The following is an 18270-nucleotide window of genomic DNA, read 5'->3' as shown; positions in this document are numbered from 1 at the left end:
GCCCACCACTTTCCTTCCTTTAGGTCTTCTCTGTGATACATGACCAGCCCTCATCCTACCTCTTGGCCCCTCTAGGCCACTCATGACTGGAAATGGGTGTTTCTTTTCCACTGGATCACAAGCTCCGTGAGGGCAGGGTGTATGGCTTTCTCTGCCTCTGTTGTCCCCCAGCCCTGCCAGGCACCGCATATAATAGTTGTTTTATGTAAATGAACCGATGATGGCGGTCTATCCTTCCCACCCCAGCCCACCCCCGCAGGCTAGGGAACGGTGACGTCTTCTAGGGGAAGAAACTCAGTAGCCATGTACCAGAGCCCTTTACTTTTTTTTTATTTTGTTTTTTTAGAAACGGGGTCTCACTCTCTCACCCAGGCTGGAGTGAAGTGGCGCAATCATTGCTCACTGCAGCCTCGAACTCCCAGGCTCAAGTGATCTTCCCATCTCAGCCTCCCAAGTAGCTGGAACTGCAGATGCGAGTCATCACATCCAGTTAATTTGTTTTATTTTTACTTTTTTTTTTTAAGAGATGGGGGTTTCTTTTTCATCTTCTTTTTTGCCCTTTTTTTTTGTTGTTGTTGTTGAGACAGAGTCTCACTCTGTCGCCCAGGCTGGAGTGCAGTGGTGCCATCACGGCTCACTGCAACCTCCACCTCCCCGTTTCAAGCAATTCTCCTGCCTCAGCCTCCTGAGTAGCTGGGATTACAGGCATCTGCCACCATACCCGACTAATTTTTATATTTTTAGTAGAGACAAAGTTTCACCATGTTGGCCAGGCTGGTCTCGAACTCCTGACCTCAAGCGATCCACCCGCTTCAGCCTCCCAAAGTGCTGGGATTACAGATGTGCTTCATTGCACCTGACCTTTATTCATCTTTTTAAAAAAAAAAAAAAAATAGAGATGGGGTCTCACCATTTTGACCAGTCTGGTCTAAAATTCCTGGCCTCAAGCAATCCTCCCATCTCGGCCTCCCAAAGTGCTGGAATTACAGACATGAGCCACCATGTCCAGCAGAGATGAGGTCTCACATGATGTCCAAGCTAGTCCCAAACACCTGGGTTCAAGTGATCCTCCTGCCGCAGCCTCCTGACTAGCTGGTGTTCCACCACACCCGGCTAATTTTTAAATTTTTTGTACAGGGAGGGTCTTGCTATGTTGCCCAGGGTGGTCTTGAACTCCTGCCTCACTCGATCCCTTCATTAGATCTTAAACCATAAGATGTTTGCTGTAGCATTGTTGTACCAGCAAAAGACTGGAAAACACCCACATATCATCAACAGGGGATGTTGAAATTATTTATGGGACACGTGTCCTAGAGGAGACACAGTAAGATATAAGACCTATTGTGGCCAGGTGTGGTGGCTCACACCTGTAATCCCAGCACTTTGGGAGGCCGAGGCGGGTGGATCACTTGAGATCTGGAATTCGAGACCAGCTTGGCCAACATGGTGAAACCCTGTCTCTACTAAAAATACAAAAATAAGCCGGGCATAGTGGCGGGTGCTGTAATCCCAGCTACTCGGGAGGCTGAGGCAGGAGAATTGCTTGAACCCAGGAGGTGGAAGTTGCAGTGAGCCGAGATCATGCCACTGCACGCCAGCCTGGGCAACAGAGCGAGGCTTAGTCTCAAAAAAGAAAAAAAAAAAAAAGACCTATTGTATGTCTCTGAAATTATCTCTGAATTACACTGTGTTGGTGACAAAAGCAAGGTACAGAAACAAGAATAAAAGGTGACATTAAAATATTAATATTTATAATTGGTATGAAAAAGCATAGTACAGAAGTGAGAATCATCATTAGTCAACATTTTATTGAGTGCCACACACTGCTAGCTCTAAGGGCTTTACAGGTATGAAGTTGCTGACTTCTCAAGTCCATGAGGTAGGTGCTGTTACCATCCCATTGTACAGACTAGCAAACTGAGGCACATGGAGGTGAAATCACTTGCCCAAAGCCACTTAGCTTGGGAGTGACAGAGTTCAGATTTATACCCAGGAACTTTGCCTCCAGAGTCTGTAATCATAACAACCTCACCATATTAGGTACTACTTGTGTAGAGTGAAAAATAAATGACACACACATGCATATGGCTGGTACATACATCGAATGTGCCTGGGAAGACCTGAGACATCCATCCATGATCTGAGTGTAGGAGACTTACTTTCCACTGTACGCTCTTTAGTACCTGATGAATTTTTTAGCACACACTCTTTTCTTTCTTTTTTTTTTCTGAGACAGAGTCTCGCTCTGTCTCCCAGGCTGGAGTGCAATGGTGGGATCTTGGCTCACTGCAACCTCCACCTCCCGGGTTCAAGTGATTCTCCTGCCTCAGCCTCCCGAGTAGCTGGGATCACAGGTGCGTGCCACCGCACCCAGCTAATTTTTTGTATTTTTAGTAGAGACAGGTTTCACTGTGTTAGCCAGGATGGTCTTGATCTCCTGACCTGGTGATCCGCCCACCTCGGCCTCCCAAAGTACTGGAATTACAGGCGTGAGCCACTGTGCCTGGCCCTTTTTTTTCTCCTAGGACAGGGTCTTGCTCTGTGGCCCAGGCTGGAGTCCAGTGGTGTGATCATGGCTCACTGCAGCCTCAACCTCCTAGGCTCAAGTGATCCTCCTGCCTCATCCTCCTGGGTAACTGGGACTACAGGTGTGCGCCACCACACCCAGCTCATTTTTAACATTTTCTGTACAGGGGTCTTGCTATGTTAACATGTCCAGGCTGGTCTCCAGCTCCCGGGCTCAAGCGATCCTCCTGCCTCAGCCTCCCCAAGTGTTGGGATTACAGGCATGAGCCACTGAGCCTGGCTTTTTTAATGTCTTGGACCGAAAAGGACTTGCTTTTCTTCCTGGAGGTATTTGGAAGGAGAAACAGTGAGAAATGAACGCCAGCTCACATAGGCACCTAGCTGCCCCGAGATGACTTTAGCTCAAAGTCAGCTGTGACATAGGTAAGGAACCGAGAAGGTTAGGAGGCTGAGAAAGGGCTAGACAACAGATATTTCTGCGCTCCCGTAGGAAAAGATGCCCAACCAAAACCTTGTTCAAATCCCAGTGTTCCACTTTCTGTGTGACCTTGGGCAAGTATTTAACATCTCTGGACCTCCTTGCCCCATCTGTAAAATGTAGAGAATGTATCAGGGGCTTGGAATCGTGCCTGGCACATAGTATATCCAATATACATATTTTCTTTTTCTTTTTTTCTTTTTGAGACAGGGTCTTGCTCTGTCACCCAAGCTGGAGTACAGTGATGCAATCACAGCTCACTGCAGCCTTGACCTCCCAGGCTCAAGTGATCCTCCCACTTCAGCCTCCTGAGTAGCTGGGACCACAAGTGCACACCACCAAACCCAGCTAATTTTTGTATTTTTTGTATTTTATGTTGCTCAGGCTGGTCTTGAACCCCCGGGCTCAGGCAATCCTCCTGCCTCGGCCTCCCAAAGTACTACGATTTGCTAGGATTATAGGTGAGAGCCACTATGCCCAGCCCCTATGACTTTTTTTTTTTTTTTTTTTTTTTTTGAGACAGAGTCTCTGTCTCGCCCAGGCTGGAGTACAGTGGTGTGATCTCGGCCCACTGCAGCCGCCACCTCCCAGGTCCAAGCAATTCTGTCTCAGCCTCCCAAGTAGCTGGGACTACAGGCATGTGCCACCACACCCAGCTAATTTTTGTATTTTTAGTAGAGATGGGGTTTCACCATGTTGGCCAGGCTGGTCTTGAACTCCTGACCTCAGGTGATCCACCTGCCTCGGCCTCACAAAGTGCTGGGATTACAGGCGTGAGCCACCTGGCCTGCCCCCTATGACCTCTTGATACACCCCTGGGTGTCCCTTTTGCCCCACACACCCACCATATTCTAAAGCAGCCTCAGCGTCTCCGCTAAAACCTGCTCTTTCTCCCAGGTCCCCATCTCAGGGATAACTGGCCACTCTGTGGGACCTTCCCTAGCCGCGTCCCTCCAGTCTGTGGGGGCTATGGCCTGTCCACTTGGCTCCTGAGTGTGCCCGCACTCACCCCTCCTCCCTTCCATGGCTCAGCCCAGGCCCATCGTCTCCCTCTTCATTCCTGCCTCAGCCTCCCACAGGCACCCAGCCTCAGTACCCGCTGTGCTCCACCTCTCCAGAGCAACTAGAGGGATCATCCTAAAACCCAAACCTAACCATGACCCTCTCCTACTCTAAACCCTTCCATGGCTCTCTAGGGCCCTCAGGAAAGAGACCAGGTTCCCATGCTGGTCATTTAAGGACACTAAGGGGTGCTCGTGCCCACCCCCTGCCCTCCTTCCCTCTTTCCCTGCATACCGTTCATACTAAACTGCTTGTCAGAAGCTGGTGGCCAGCATGCTTTTCCATCTCCAGGCCTTTGCACACAGCTCCTCCCACCTGGTATGCCCTCTCCATGCCTTTTCTACTTGTCTACTGTTGGGACCCAGCTCAAATGCCCCAGCCCTTTTTTAACTTTTTATTTTTGTAGAGATGGGGTCTTGCTATGTTGGCCAGGCTGGTCTCAAACTCCTAGCCTCAAGTGATCTTCCCACCTTGGCCTTCCCAAGGTGCTGGGATTACAGGACTGAGCCACTGTGCCCCGCTTCTTTCCTTCTTTTCTTTTCTTTCTTTCTTCTTTTTTTTTTTTTTTTGAGACGGAGTCTCGCTGTCACCCAGGTTGGATGATGCAGTGGCGCGATCTCGGCTCATTGCAGGCTCCGCCCCCCGGGGTTCACGCCATTCTCCTGCCTCAGCCTCCCGAGTAGCTGGGACTACAGGCGCCTGCCACCTCGCCTGGCTAATTTTTTGTATTTTTAGTAGAGACGGGGTTTCACCATGTTAGCCAGGACTTACTTACTTTCTTTCTTTTTCTTTTTTTCTTTCTTACTTTTCTCTCTCTCTTTCTCTTTCTTTTTCCTTCCTTCCTTCCATCTTTCCCTTTCTTTCTTTCTTTCTCTCTTTCTTTCTTTCTCTCTTTCTTTCAGACAGGGTCTCACTCTGTCCCCCAGGCTGGAGTGCAGCAGTGCCGTCATAACTCACCGCAGCCTCAAACTCCTGGCCTCAAGTGATCCTTCCACCTCAGCCTCTGAAGTAGCCAGGATCACAGGCATGCACCACCACACCCAGCTAATTTTTAGATTTTGTGGTTGTTGTTGAGATAAGGCCTCACTGTGTTGCCTAGGCTAGTCTCAAACTCCTGGCCTCAAGCGATCCTCCTTCCTCAGCCTTCCAAAGTGCTGGGCGTATAGGCGTGAGCCACCACACTCAGCCTGAAATCCTTTTGAAGTCGTATTATGATGATCACCATTTTACAGATAAGGAAACAAAATCAGAGAGGTAGTGTGACTGCCCAAGGACACAGGCCAGACGTGGCTAAGTTGGGATTTGAGCTCAACCAGGCTGATTCCAGGGCACAACATACAAATGTGGACAGCTCTTACAATGGTGTCATGGTTAAGGGCAGCACCTCCCATGCCATTCAGATCTGGGCTGGGATCCTATGTCTGTTTCCTGCCTGCCAGGCTGCTGAGGAAGTCTATCGCCCAGGCCTATACCAGGGGTCCCGCCATGGGTCCTGCTCCCTGGAGACACCTGAGAAAAATGAGTCAGGTACAACTTCTTCCTGCCTGTTTCTCATAGTTCAGGTCTTAGTTTGATGTCCCTTCCTCCAGGAAGTCCTCCCTGACTTTCCAGGCTGGATTGGGCCTAGTCCCTGTGCTTCTCCAACTTCAGCCCTGACCACTCTGCCTGTGCTTTCAACACCTCACCTCCTCCATTAAAGTCCTGACCATTTTGGGCCATCACTGTCTGGGGACAGGTCTGTCCACCTCACTGGACTGCAAGCTCCATAAGGGCAGTTCTCCACCCCCAACTATGTCTCCAGCACTGTCTAGCACAGGGCCAGCACACAGGAGGGGTTTAGGGGCAAATTCTTCTATTCTTCCCATTTGGCAGCCGAGGAAATCAAGGCTCAGAGACGGGCAGTCACTTGTCCAGGGTGTAGCGACCAATCTGGTGCCTGAAATGAGGTCTGAGCCCACAGCCCAGTAGAATCAGCAGTTGACGAGTGGTTAATTGAGAGACACAGACAGAACATGAAAGAGAATGAGAAACAGAGACAGCAAGAGGGAAAGACAGAGACAGCGAGAATGCCAGAGAGCCAGAGAGACACAGTGTAAAGAGGATGAGAGAAAGGACAGAGAACAAGGTTATGTTGGTGCCCAGTGGAGCCCGGGACATGGGGACAGGGAGTGCCGCCCTTCACATCCCAGCCAGATGCTGGGAAACAAAGGAGAGACGGTGGACGGCAAGGCCTCAAGATCACCTGCTGTGCTCGTGGACATTCCTGTACAGCCAGCTCTGGTCTCCTGGACCCCTCAGTCCCAGGCCAGGCACACCCAAGCCTGGCAGAGGCTGCCCCAGCTACCTGGGGATGGAAGCGTAGTCAGTGTGGGAGCTGGCAGAGAGTTGCTGGTGTGACTCCGGCTGGGGGCCCAGGATGTCCACCCGATCGTCCTCATCCTCATTGAAACTGGCAGGGCACGGAGGGGGCAGCAGGATGAGCTCCGTGAGGCCGTGGAGGTCGGACACATGGCGGAAGGTCTGCAGCACCAGCACCATGGCCACCAGGCCCAGGAAGAGGTAGACTGTAGAGGCGGAGAAGGGGCGTTGGTCATCCTGGGGCTCAGATCTTCCCGGCGGGGCCGCAGTTATACTGGACCCTGCAGGGTGGGGTTGGATCCCTTTTGGAAGTCCCAGAGTGGGACTGTGCGCCTTTAACTCCCCCAGGGACAGGGCTAGGTCCTCCTCAAAGCCCTGCCCTAGCCACCCAGCTCACCTGTGACCAGCACCTTGTAGAGGGCCCGGTAGGGCTGGCCAGGGGCCTCCCCGGGCACGTAGTCGCCCAGGCCGATGGTGGACAGAGAGATAAAGCAGAAGTAGAAGGCATCCAAGAAGCTCCAGGCCTCCTCGAGGTGGGCGAAGATCACAGCCGGCACCAGAAAGCAGATGGTCACTACGACCCCCAACAGGGCCACCAAGTGCCAGCAGGCCGCCCGCCGGGGGTCCCAGCCCCAACGCATGCTCAGCCAAGACAGGGGCACGTGAGTCAGCAGCAGTGACAGGCGCTGGGCTGAGGCGGTCAGCAGCAGCATGGTGGTCGGCACGCCCAGGAGCGCAAAGGCGATGGAGAAGGCCTTGCCCGCATCAGTCAGTGGCGTTGTGTACCCATAGCCTAGGGGAGTAAAGAGAGTAAAGGGGAAATCTTTTTCTTTTTAGAGATGGGGGTCACTCTGTCACCCGGGCTGGAGTGCAGTGGTGCCATCATAGCTTACTGCAGTCTTGAACTCCTGGACCCAAGTGATCCTACCACCTCAGCCTCCTAAGTAGCTGGGACTACAGGCATGTCCAGCACGCCCCGTTGATTTTAAATTTTTTTGTAGAGATGGGGTCCTACTATGTTGCCCAGGCTAGTCTCGAGCTCCTGGGCTCTAGCGATCCTCCCACCTTTGCCTTCCAAGGTGTTGGAGTTACAGATCTGATCCCTAGGACCCAGCCAGGGAAAACCCTCCTGCCCACTCAGCACCTGCAGCGAGAGGTCTGCGGACACCCACACCTACACATGGCTTCATCCCAAACCTGCCTCTCCCCACATCCCCTCCTGTCCCAGGTGATGGCATCTCTGTCCTTCGATGCTCAGGCCAAGAGCCTTGCCTTCATCCCTGACGCCCTCGTCACTCATGCCGCACTCCATCTGTCAGTGAAGCCTATTATCTCAACTTTCAAATAGGCCCAAAACCCACTTACTTCTCCCCCACCCAGTCCCATGGCCCCCGCCCTGGTCCTGTCCACCACAGCAGCCTCCTCCTGGGTCTCCCTTCCCCAACCCCAGCCCCTACAATCTGTTCAGCCAGCAGAGCCTGCCAACACCTGAGTTCAGTCATGCCCCTCCCCTGCCCAGAGCCCCTCTGTGGCCCCACCTCACTCAGGTAAAAGGAAAGAGTCCTCATCATGACCCACGAAGCCCCACAGGGTCCACCAGGGCAGCACGCTCCCACCCCAGGGCCATTGCACCGGTTGTTCCTTCCCCAAAGAATGCTCCCCTCTCTCCTCTCCAGGTCTTCTTCATCCGAATGTCACCTTCTCAGTGAGGCCTTCCCTTGAGCACCCTAAATGGTAACATCCTCTTACCCAACGCTTTTTTTTCCTATAGCACTTAACACCTTCTAGCATGCTCTATGGTTTACCGTCTTCTCATAGGCTGCCAGTTCAGCAAAGCAGGAGGTTCTGCGTGTTTCATCACTGCTGTCGGCACTCGATCAGTACTTCTCAAAACAAAGAATGAAGGGTGCAGGCTCTTGTCTGGCTCTGAGCCTCAGCTTGCCCTATTCTAAAATGGGCGAGACAATGGGCCAGGTGTGGTGGCTCACGTCTGTAATCCCAGCAATTTGGGAAGCCAAGAGAGCAGGTCACCTGAGGTCAGGAGTTCGAGACCAGCCTGGCCAACATGGTGAAACTCTGTCTCTACCAAAAAGTACAAAAATTAGCCGGGCATGGTGGCGTATGCCTGTAATCCCAGCTACCTGGGGGCTGAGGTGGGAGAATCGCTTGAAGCCAGGAGGCAGAGGTGGCAGTGAGCCGAGATTGCACCATTGTGCCCCAGCCTGGGTGACAGAGTGAGATCCTGTCTCAAAAAAATAAAAAGAAAAATAAAAAAGTAAAATGGGTGTGACAAGCCCCCGTGGGCTCCCAAAGGACCGTGGGAACACAATAAGCTCGGTGTGGGTATGAATTCTGTAAACAGAAATATGATCAAGGGGAATTCAGGTGTTGGTGGGACTGACTCACTTTGGCAAAGTGTAATTTATTAATTTTTTTTTTTTGAGACAGAGTTTCTCTCTTGTTGCTCAGGCTGGAGTGCAATGGCACGATCTCGGCTCAACACAACCTCCGTCTCCCAGGTTCAAGTGATTCTCCTGCCTCAGCCTCCCGAGTAGCTGGGATTACAGGCATGCGCCACCACACCCGGCTAATTTTTGTATTTTTAGTAGAGACAGGGTTTCTCCATGTTGGTCAGGCTGGTCTTGAACTCCTGACCTCAGGTGATCTGCCCACCTCGGCCTCCCAAAGTGGTGGGATTATAGGCATGAGCCACCTCACCCAGCCAGCAAAGCGTAATTTAAAATCTCTTTATTTTCCAATTAAATCAAACCAAAGTTCAGAGATCTGACTAGGGTGGTGAGGGGCCTGGTTTATCTTGTCCAAAGATGACAGATGCGGCCCTCGATCACCATGAAGCATGGATACGTGGCACACTTGAGGAGGTGTCACCTGTGCCTGTTTTCCACGTGAAAGGATCCTGGGTTTTTTTTGTTTTTGTTTTCATTTTTTGAGATGGAGTCTCACTCTGTCACCCAGGCTGGAGTGCAGTGGTGCAGTCTGAGCTCACTGCAGCCTTCACCTCCCAGGTTCCGGCAATTCTCCTGCCTCAGCCTCCCAAGTAGCTGGGACTACAGGCAGGCGCCACCACGCCCGGCTAATTTTGTATTTTTAGTATTTTACTGTTGGCTAGGCTGGTCTCAAACTGCTGACCTCAGGTGATCCGTCTGCCTCGGCCTCCCAAAATACTAGGATTACAGGTGTGAGCCACCACATCCGGCCCTGTTTTTTTATATACTCAAAAGAACCTAAAGCAGGGTGTTGAAGGGATATCTGTATCTGTATACCCATGTTCATAACAGCATTATTCACAATAACTAAACCTCCGAAGCAACACATTTCCATCTACAGATTAATGAATAAGTAAAATGTGGTTTATACATACATTGGGATGTTATATAGCCTTAAAAAGGAAGGAAATGCTGACACATGGTACAACATGGATGAACCTTAACGACATTATGCTCAGTGAAACAAGCCAGTCATGAAAGGACAGACACTGTATTACTCTGTACAAAGCAGTTAGTCAACTTCAGAGACAGAAAGTAGAATGGTGGTTGCCAGGGGCTAGGGGAAGGGGTGAATGGGGAGTTACGGTTTAATGGGTACAGAATTTCAGTTCTGCAAGATGAGAAGAGTTCCAGAGGCTGGGTGCCGGGGCTCACGCCTGTAATCCCAACACTTTGGGAGGCCGAAGTGGGGGGATTGCTTGAGCCTAGGAATTCAAGACCAGCCGGGGCAGCATGGTGAAACCCTGTCTCTATGAAAAATAAAAAAATTAGCCGGGCATGGTGGTGTGCACCTGTATTCTCACCTACTCGGAAGGCTGAGGTAGAGAATCACCTGAGCCTGGGAAGGTTGAGGCTACAGTGAGCCGTGATGGCACCACTACACTCCAGCCTGGGCGACAGAGTGAGACCCTGTCTCAGGAGAAAAAAAGTTTTAGAGGCTGGGTGAAGTGGCTCACGCCTGTCATCCCAGCACTTTGGGAGGCCTAGGCGGGCAGATTATGAGGTCAGGAGTTCAAGACTAGCCTGACCAATATGGTGAAACCCCGTCTCTACTAAAAATGCAAAAATTAGCCGGGCATGATGGCTCACGCCTGTAGTCCCAGCTACTCAGCAGGCTGAGGCAGAAGAATCACTTGAACCCGGGAGGTGGAGGTTGCAGTGAGCCGAGATTGTGCTACTGCATTCCAGCCTGGGTGACAGAGCAAGACTCCGTCTCAAAAAAAAAAAAAAAAAAAAAAAGTTTTAGAGATGGATGGTGGAGAGTGATTTGAGTTGAGCAATAACTCCACCTCCCACATGGCATGGCCAGCCTCGTATCTATTAAAAAAAAAAAAGATGAAGGTGATGATGGTAACAATATGAATGTACTTAATGTCACAGAACTGTACCCTTAAAAATGACTAAGATGGTACATTTTATGTCATGTGTATTTTACTATAATAAAAAACTTGGGAAAAGAAATGATCCCAGCCGGGCATGGTGGTTCACACTTGTAACCCCAGCCCTCTAGGAGGCTGAGGTGGGAGGATCACTTGAGCCCAGGAATTTGAGACCAGCCTGGGTAACATAGGAAGACCCTATCTCTACTTTAAAAAATAATAACAATAATAATTTTAAAAGGCTCCCCCTGGGTTTTAGCTGGATACATGGCCTTTTGGAATCAGGACGTTCCCTCCTCCCCTGCAGAGCCAGGTGTGGTTCTGTGACTAATCTCTGGCCAATGAGGTATTCATGAAAGAGTCAGGCAACTTCCAGGAAGGGTCCTTAAGGAGCGAGGGATGCCAGTCTCCCTTCTTTCCTCCTTCCTCTTGCTGGCTGGAGCACAGACATGGAGGCTGGAGCACAGACATGGAGGCTGGAGCTACACAGCCATCTTGGACCATTAGGCGACCTTGGGAATGGAAGTTGCGCAGAGGAGTTAGGCAGGAACACCAGGGTTTTGCTGAGAAGGAGCCTAGGTCTCTGACCATGCAGTACGACTTGGACTGACTACCTGGAATGTGAACAAGAAATACACTTCTTATTTAAGTAACTGTAATTTGAGGTGTATCACTTATGACCCCAACCCTCATTAATACAAGGGTTTTTGATGGGGAAACTCCAGCAGCCTGGCAGGTTTGCAAATGACATGAAATCCTTATAAACAGGCCGGGTGAGGTGGCTCATTCCTATAATCCCAGCACTTTGGGAGGCCGAAGTGGGAGGATTACTTGAGCCCAGGAGTTCGACACCAGCCTGGGTAACATAGCAAGACCCTATCTCTGTAAAAAAAAAAAAATAATAATAAAAGAAATCTTTATAAATAGACAAATCATAGAGTTTGAAAAGCATGGGGCCTGTGAGCCTCAAGTTACTATTTCAAAAAGAGTCCAAAACAGTGTTTTGCCATTTACTCCCTGCATGACTTTGGCCAGATGACTTCTCCCCTCTGAGGCTCAGTTCCCTCTCTGCAAAAATGGGCTCGTAAGCAATCCCTTCCTGGCCAGGCAAGGTGGCTCACACCTGTAATTCCAGCACTTTGGGAGGCCAAGGCAGGAGAACCGCTTGAGCCTAGGAGTAGTTTGAGACCAGCCTGAGCAACATAGGGAGACCACCTTCTACAAAAAATAAAAAATAAAAAAATTAGCTGGGTGCAGTGGCGTGCACGTGTGGTTCCAACTACTCAGGAGGCTGAGGTGGGAGGATCACTTAAGCCCAGGAGGTCAAGGCTGCACCACTGCACTCTAGCCTGGGTGACAGAGCAAGACCCTGTCTGAAAAAACAATCCCTTCCTCAAATGTGGTAGTAATCCTACTAGGCTGGGATAGGGCATAGTGCCTAGCAAGAGCACGGAAAGAGTTACAAGGATTGTAATGCTCACTTCCTCTCTCCGATTCCCAGTTCCGGGTAGGACTACCCACTTCCTCCTGCCTCAAGTGCAGCAAGGCTGCCCAGATCAATTCCAGGGCCAAGATTTGGGCCTATGACCAAACGAGGGGCATTGTGGGAAGAGGTCTCTCTGAATCACGTTTAATTGGTTTTCCATTTCTCCAGATGCATTCAAGGCTTCATCCACTATGAAAACAGTCAACATTAACTCAATAAACATCAGTTATTACCAGCGCTTCGCACGGACAAAGACTCCCTCCTTGACCGCACTTCAGTCTGACTCCTGAGTCCTTAAGTAGGCTCAGTTTTAGCAAGAATCCTACAAGCCACCCGCCCCAATATCTGATCAAATTCCTCATCCACCACTTTTTTTTGTTTGTTTGTTTTGAGACAGAGTCTTGCTCTAACGCCCAGGCTGGAGTGCAGGGGCGAGATCTCGGCTCACTGCAAACTCCGCCTCCCAGGTTCAAGTGATCCTCCTGCCTCAGCCTCCCAAGTAGCTGGGATTACAGCCACGCACTATCATGCCTGGCTAATTTTTGTATTTTTAGTAGAGATGGGGTTTCGCCATGTTGGCCAGGCTGGTCTCGAACTCCTAACCTCAGGTGATCCACCTGCCTCAGCCTCCCAAAGTGCTGGGATTACAGGCGTAAGCCAACTTGCCCGGCCTGTTTTTTGTTTTTTTGAGATGGAGTCTCGCTCTGTTGCCCTGGCTGGAGTGCAGTGGCACAATCTCAGCTTATTGCAACCTCTGCCTCCCAGGTTCAAGTGATTCTCCTGCCTCAGCCTCCCGAGTAGCTGGAATTACAGGCGCCTGCCACAATGCTCGGTTGATTTTTGTATTTTTAGTAGACGGTGTTTCACCATGTTGGTCAGGCTGGTCTCGAACTCCTAACCTCAGGTGATCTGCCCACCTCGGCCCTCCAAAGTGCTGGGATTACAGGCGTAAGCCACTGCGCCTGGCCCTCATCCACCCCCTCTCAATATCTAAGTCCTTGGCCTGTCTTTAGCAAGAATCTTGTTAAGCTGAGTTTAGCAAGAATCCCCCTACCCGAATGTCTCTCCTCTTAGTATTCTTCCATCCACTGACTCCCTTATTCTACTTGTTAGCCATAAAACTCCAGCTGTGTTTGCTATATTCACAGTTGAGTTCAGTCTCTCTGGCCTTTGCAAGGGTCTCTCCTCTACCACAATAACTTTCCATTTTTAACAAGTGTTAGCATATTTTTTTCTTTTACAACACACAGAGCACCCTTCTTCTAAGTAGTGTGGTGTGTTGGCTAGCAGCACGGGACTCTAGAGCCTGATGGCCTTGACTAAATCTCTACTCTATGCCGTCTTTGCTGTGTGACCTTGGGAAAGTTACCCAACTTCTCTAGGCTTCGGTTTCCATGGCTAAAAATATACAGCCTATAAAGGCGCCTGCCTCACAAGGCTGTTGTGATGATTAAGTGAGTTAAAGCATGCATTGGCAAGTCCTCTGTCAGGCTACTGCTATTACAGGGAAATGGGGAGTGTTATTATCTCCATTTTAGCAATGGGGGAGGACACTGAGGCCTGGCAATGAGCCGCGGCTGAGCAGGGATGTAGCCAGGCTGTGCCTGACGTGTGTCTGGCTTCCCTCATCTGCCCTGCCAGGGATGACTTCTTAGAAGCCAGGATCTGGGAAGAGGCAGGAGGCGCGCACATGACCCAGGGAAGCTCAGAAGCAGGTCAGGCCGCCCTGGCAGCATGGGCAGACCCAGGGGAGGTCAGCTAATGAGAAGTCACCCAGCTCTGCTGCCAGGGGACCAAAAGCAAAAGCTGCCCCCTATTGCTGGCCGGGAGGGCGAGTTAGGAGTCTGGGCTAACCCTGCACCAGCCTCCTCTCCTCAACAAATCCCCAACAAAGAAACAAAGAGGAAGTCTGGGAGCTGAGAAGGGGCTGGGGGAGCAGCAGAGCCTGGCAACAAAGAGATTTCCCAAGTCTGGCTTCTCAGGGTTTCCCAAAACTCGGGATCCCTCCACGGTGGGTCCTTTTGACACATCCCTAGCTGGGGATGCTGAATTGGGAGTCCCAGGTCCAGAGGGAACAGGTGGTGTCCCTATTGGGAGGAAAATCCTGCATTGAGAGTGACCCCATATAGGGGAGATGTCAAGATGGGGTGGGGTACCTAGGGAAGGGTTTTGTGTCTGGGGTCAGAGTTGCCTGCTGGGGAGTATGGGGCCAGGAGACGGACGACAGTCTGGAGCAGAGGCCTAGGTCCAGAGGGCCAGGAGTCCCAGATGGGGGTGCCAGGTCCTTGCTGAGGAATCTCTGTTGGGAAGGAGGTCTTTAGTGAGGACACCCTGAGAGGTCTGGAGATTTAGGGTCCTCGCTAAGGCACCAGGGTCAGGAGGAGGTTGAGATGGGGTTTCTCCAGGGGGGTTTCCCAGAAGGACATATCTGGAGGGTCAGGAGACATGGCAAGGGTGGAGGGTGGCAGGCCCAGAATAGAGATAAAGTCAGGGGTCCTGGCATGGTTGAGGTCTGGGTCCAGAGGGGGCAAGGATCTCCCTTGGAGGGTGGCGGGTCCTGGGTCCTTGCTGGAGGTCTCTGAGGACAGTCCTAGGCTTAGAGGGGGCTGGACAGACCCGGGTCACCAAGAGGATTAAGACCGGGGAATGCAGTCCCAGTGCAATGGCTCAAGCCTGTAATGCCAGCACTTTGGGAGGGCGAGGCGGGCTGATCACCTGAAGTCAGGAGTTCGGGACCAGCCTGGCCAACATGGTGAAACTCCGTCTCCACTGAAAATACAAAAATTAGCCAGGCATGGTGGTATGTGCCTGTAATCCCAGCTACTCGGCAGGCTGAAGCAGGAGAATAGCTTGAAACCGGGAGGCGGAGGCTGCAGTGATCCGAGATCGTGCCACTGCACTCCAGCCTGGGCGACAGAGTGAGCCCTGTCTCAAAAAAAGAAAAAGAAAAAGAAAAAGAAAAAAAAAAAAAGACCGAGGAACGGGGTCCCAGCTGGTCTCTGCAAAGGTACTCTGAGGGGAGCTGGGTGTTTCCTACTTAGGAGGAAGGGCTCGGACTTGGGCTCCCCGAGCAGAGCAGATATCATGAGCCTGGGTCCCGGGTCCTCACTGGGGTCTTTTCGGGTGATCCGAAGCCCAGAGGGGATTGGGATAAGGGTATTCGTGAGGGCCCCGGGGTCCCCAGGGGTTAAGGATGAAGTGGGGATCCCGGGTCCTCGCCGCCTTGCGGTGCGGCGCTTACGTACCCACGGTGGTGATCAGCGTGCTGGCGAAGAAGAGAGCAGAGGCGAAGTCCCAGGCGGGGTCCGAGGCGTTGGCGGACCCCGAAGCGTTAGCAAGCACGACCCGCCCCAGCCGTCCGGCCGCTAGCACTCGCTCCACGAAGGCGTCCAGGGCGTGGGCAGCCACACACGGGCTGCGCTGAAGCAGCTGCGCCCGCAGCGTCTCCAGCTCGGCTCGGAGCCTGGCTTCGTGCGGCCCCTCCAGCCGCGCCACCAACAGCGCGCCCAACACCAGGTACGCGGCGTACGCGGCCAAGGCGCCCGCCAGAAGCGCGCCCCTCCGCATGGCACCCACCGGGACCCCGCGAGCCCTGGGTGGCCCCGCTGACGTGGCCCCCGCCTCCGGACCGTCTGGCACCTAGTTCCAGTTCCGGGAGTGCTACAGGCGCGGCAGCAGATGCCCCAAGAGGAAGAGGAAAAAGGGGAGGTGGGGGGCGGCGACGGAGGAATGCCCCGCCTCCGGGAAACTGAGGCACGCCCAACCGCCAGGTGTTCGTTTGGAGAGGGTGGAGCCCAGTGCTCCCAGACCCAGGAGACCAACGGGATGGAAAGGGTGGAGGTAGTCATCTCTTCCCCTCATTCCTTCCTTCTCGTCCTCCTGGAAGGCTGGTTCCCTATGTTAGAAGAATCTGAACTTTCCTCTCTGCTCGCAGGCCGAGGAGTCGCCCCCCAACGCGCACAGCAGCTAAGGCTGTGCACTGCATCAGGGCGCGCCGCTGACGGAGCAAGGGGCAAACTGAAATCCAATTCTCGCTCCATTCGCCAAGTTGTGAGCCTCGGAGTGGGAACAGCGGACACCACAGGGTCAGGTGTCCCCTGTGCCCGTGTGGACAGAGTGGGGATCCTTAGCTACTCACCAAAGCTTTGTTCAATGCCCACTTTCTGCTGACCCCTCGCTGGATGATCCTGGAGACTCAGTAATGATGAGACCATCCTGCACCATGCATTCATGGGGCTCCCAGTCTAACTGGGAGACTGACACAAGAGTGACCCACGCCTGTTGTCCCAGCTACTCGGGAGGCTGAGGTCGGAGGATTGCTTGAGCCCAGGAGTTCGAGGCTGCAGTGAGCTATGCCTGGGAGGGAGTGAGACCCTATCTCTAAAAAAAAGAAAAAAGACAGCCCAGAGTGGTCAGGGCTGTGATGAGGGAAGCAAGGGTACAATGATCAAGCCTGGAATCAGGGAGCCCTAGAGGGCCCTGGGAGTCCAGAGGAAGCAACCAACCCTGCCTAGGGAGGTCAAGAGAGCTTCCTGAGGAAGGGGCTAGCTGAGCTGAAGCATGAAGGATGAATGGAAACAAGCCAGGCAGAATCACAAATACACGCCTCTATTTAAGAGGAATTTTTTCTTTCTGCGCCCCCCCTGTAAGTGTCTCCACTTCTGCCTCCAGCCAGAACTCAGCGCCTTCCTGACAGCCTTTTGGAGGGCAGCCCAGAGTCCTAACCCCATCCGACTGGCAGAGGAGCGGGGCTTGGGGCTCAGCTCAGACATGTCCCAGCTGGTTCTATTAAAGAGCTGGCAGATCACGGGGCAGAGCCCAACTTGGGGTTGACAATCCAGAAGCAGAGGCACCTGATAATAGAATCAGTAACACAATAGGTGCCAGTGATCGAAGGCTTACATTCTGCCAGGCCCTGTGGACACCTGAACTTGCACTGAATTCTCAACCCCGTCCCAGTATAATTCCCACTAAACAGATGAGAAAATTTAGGCTTAAAAATGAGGTAGTCATTTGAGACCAGCTTGGGCAACATGGCAAAACCCCATCTCGACAAAGAATACAAAAATTAGCCAAGTGTGGTGGCATGCGTCTGTAGTCCCAGCTACTCGGGAGGCTGAGGCAGGAGGATCGATTGAGCTCAGGAATTAGAGGCTGCAATGAGTTATGATCGCACCACTGCACTCCAGTATGGGTGATAGAGTAGACCCTGCCTCAAAAAAATAAAAAGTAGTAGTCACACAACTGGTAAGGGGTGAACATGAGGCCAGCAGGAAGCCAATGAACTAATGAACTTGCTTTTTTTTTTTTTTTTGAGACAAGAGTCTCACTCTGTCTCCCAGGCTGGAGTGCAATGGCACAATCTCGGCTCGCTGCAACCTCTGCCTCCTGGGTTCAAGCAATTCTCCTGCCTCAGCCTCCCAAGTAGCTGGAATTATAGATGCCCGCCACAACACCCAGCTAATTTTTGTATTTTAAGTAGAGACAGGGTTTTGCCATGTTGGCAAGGATGGTCTCAAACTGACCTCAGGTGATCTGCCCGCCTTGGCCTCCCAAAGTGCTGGGATTACAGGCGTGATCCGCCGCACCTGGCAGTACTTGCTTTATTAATTAAATATATATACATAAGGCTGGGCGCGGTGGCTCATGCCTGTAATCTCAGTGCTTTGGGAGGCCAAGGCAGGTGGATCACCTGAGGTCAGGAGTTCGAGACCAGCCTGGCCAACATGGCGAAACCCTGTCTCTACTAAAAATACAAAAAATTAGCCAGGTGCGATGGCACGCGCCTGTACTCTCAGCTATCGGGAGGCTGAAGCAGGAGAATCACTTGAACCCAGGAGGCGAAGGTTGCAGTGAGCCGAGATCGCATCACTGCACTCCAGCCTGGGCGACAGAGCAAGACTCCATCTCAAAAAACAAACAAAAAAGCAATAAGAAAAAAAAAAAACATTTATGGAAGAGATGTATCTGGAG

The 18270-nt window shown here is 52.0% G+C and overlaps 1 protein-coding gene across 1 annotated transcript; it reads right to left on the bottom strand.

Annotated features, from left to right (window-relative positions):
- Positions 1-1722: 1722 nt before the first annotated feature.
- On the bottom strand, positions 1723-18201 carry KCNK6 (potassium two pore domain channel subfamily K member 6). The gene is made up of 3 exons (XM_004060656.5): positions 15543-18201; positions 6822-7217; positions 1723-6630 (listed from the first exon to the last, which is right to left on the bottom strand). Exons 1-3 carry the CDS (start codon positions 15862-15864, stop codon positions 6407-6409), a joined length of 942 nt encoding a protein of 313 aa, XP_004060704.2. The 5' UTR covers positions 15865-18201; the 3' UTR covers positions 1723-6406.
- Between the last annotated feature and the right edge of the window lie 69 nt (positions 18202-18270).

The sequence above is a fragment of the Gorilla gorilla genome, chromosome 20 (genome assembly GCF_029281585.2).
Source record: "Gorilla gorilla gorilla isolate KB3781 chromosome 20, NHGRI_mGorGor1-v2.1_pri, whole genome shotgun sequence".
NCBI classification, from domain to species: Eukaryota; Metazoa; Chordata; class Mammalia; order Primates; family Hominidae; genus Gorilla; species Gorilla gorilla.
Note: the sequence above shows the minus strand (reverse complement) of the source record. Positions and strands in the feature narration are given on the sequence as shown.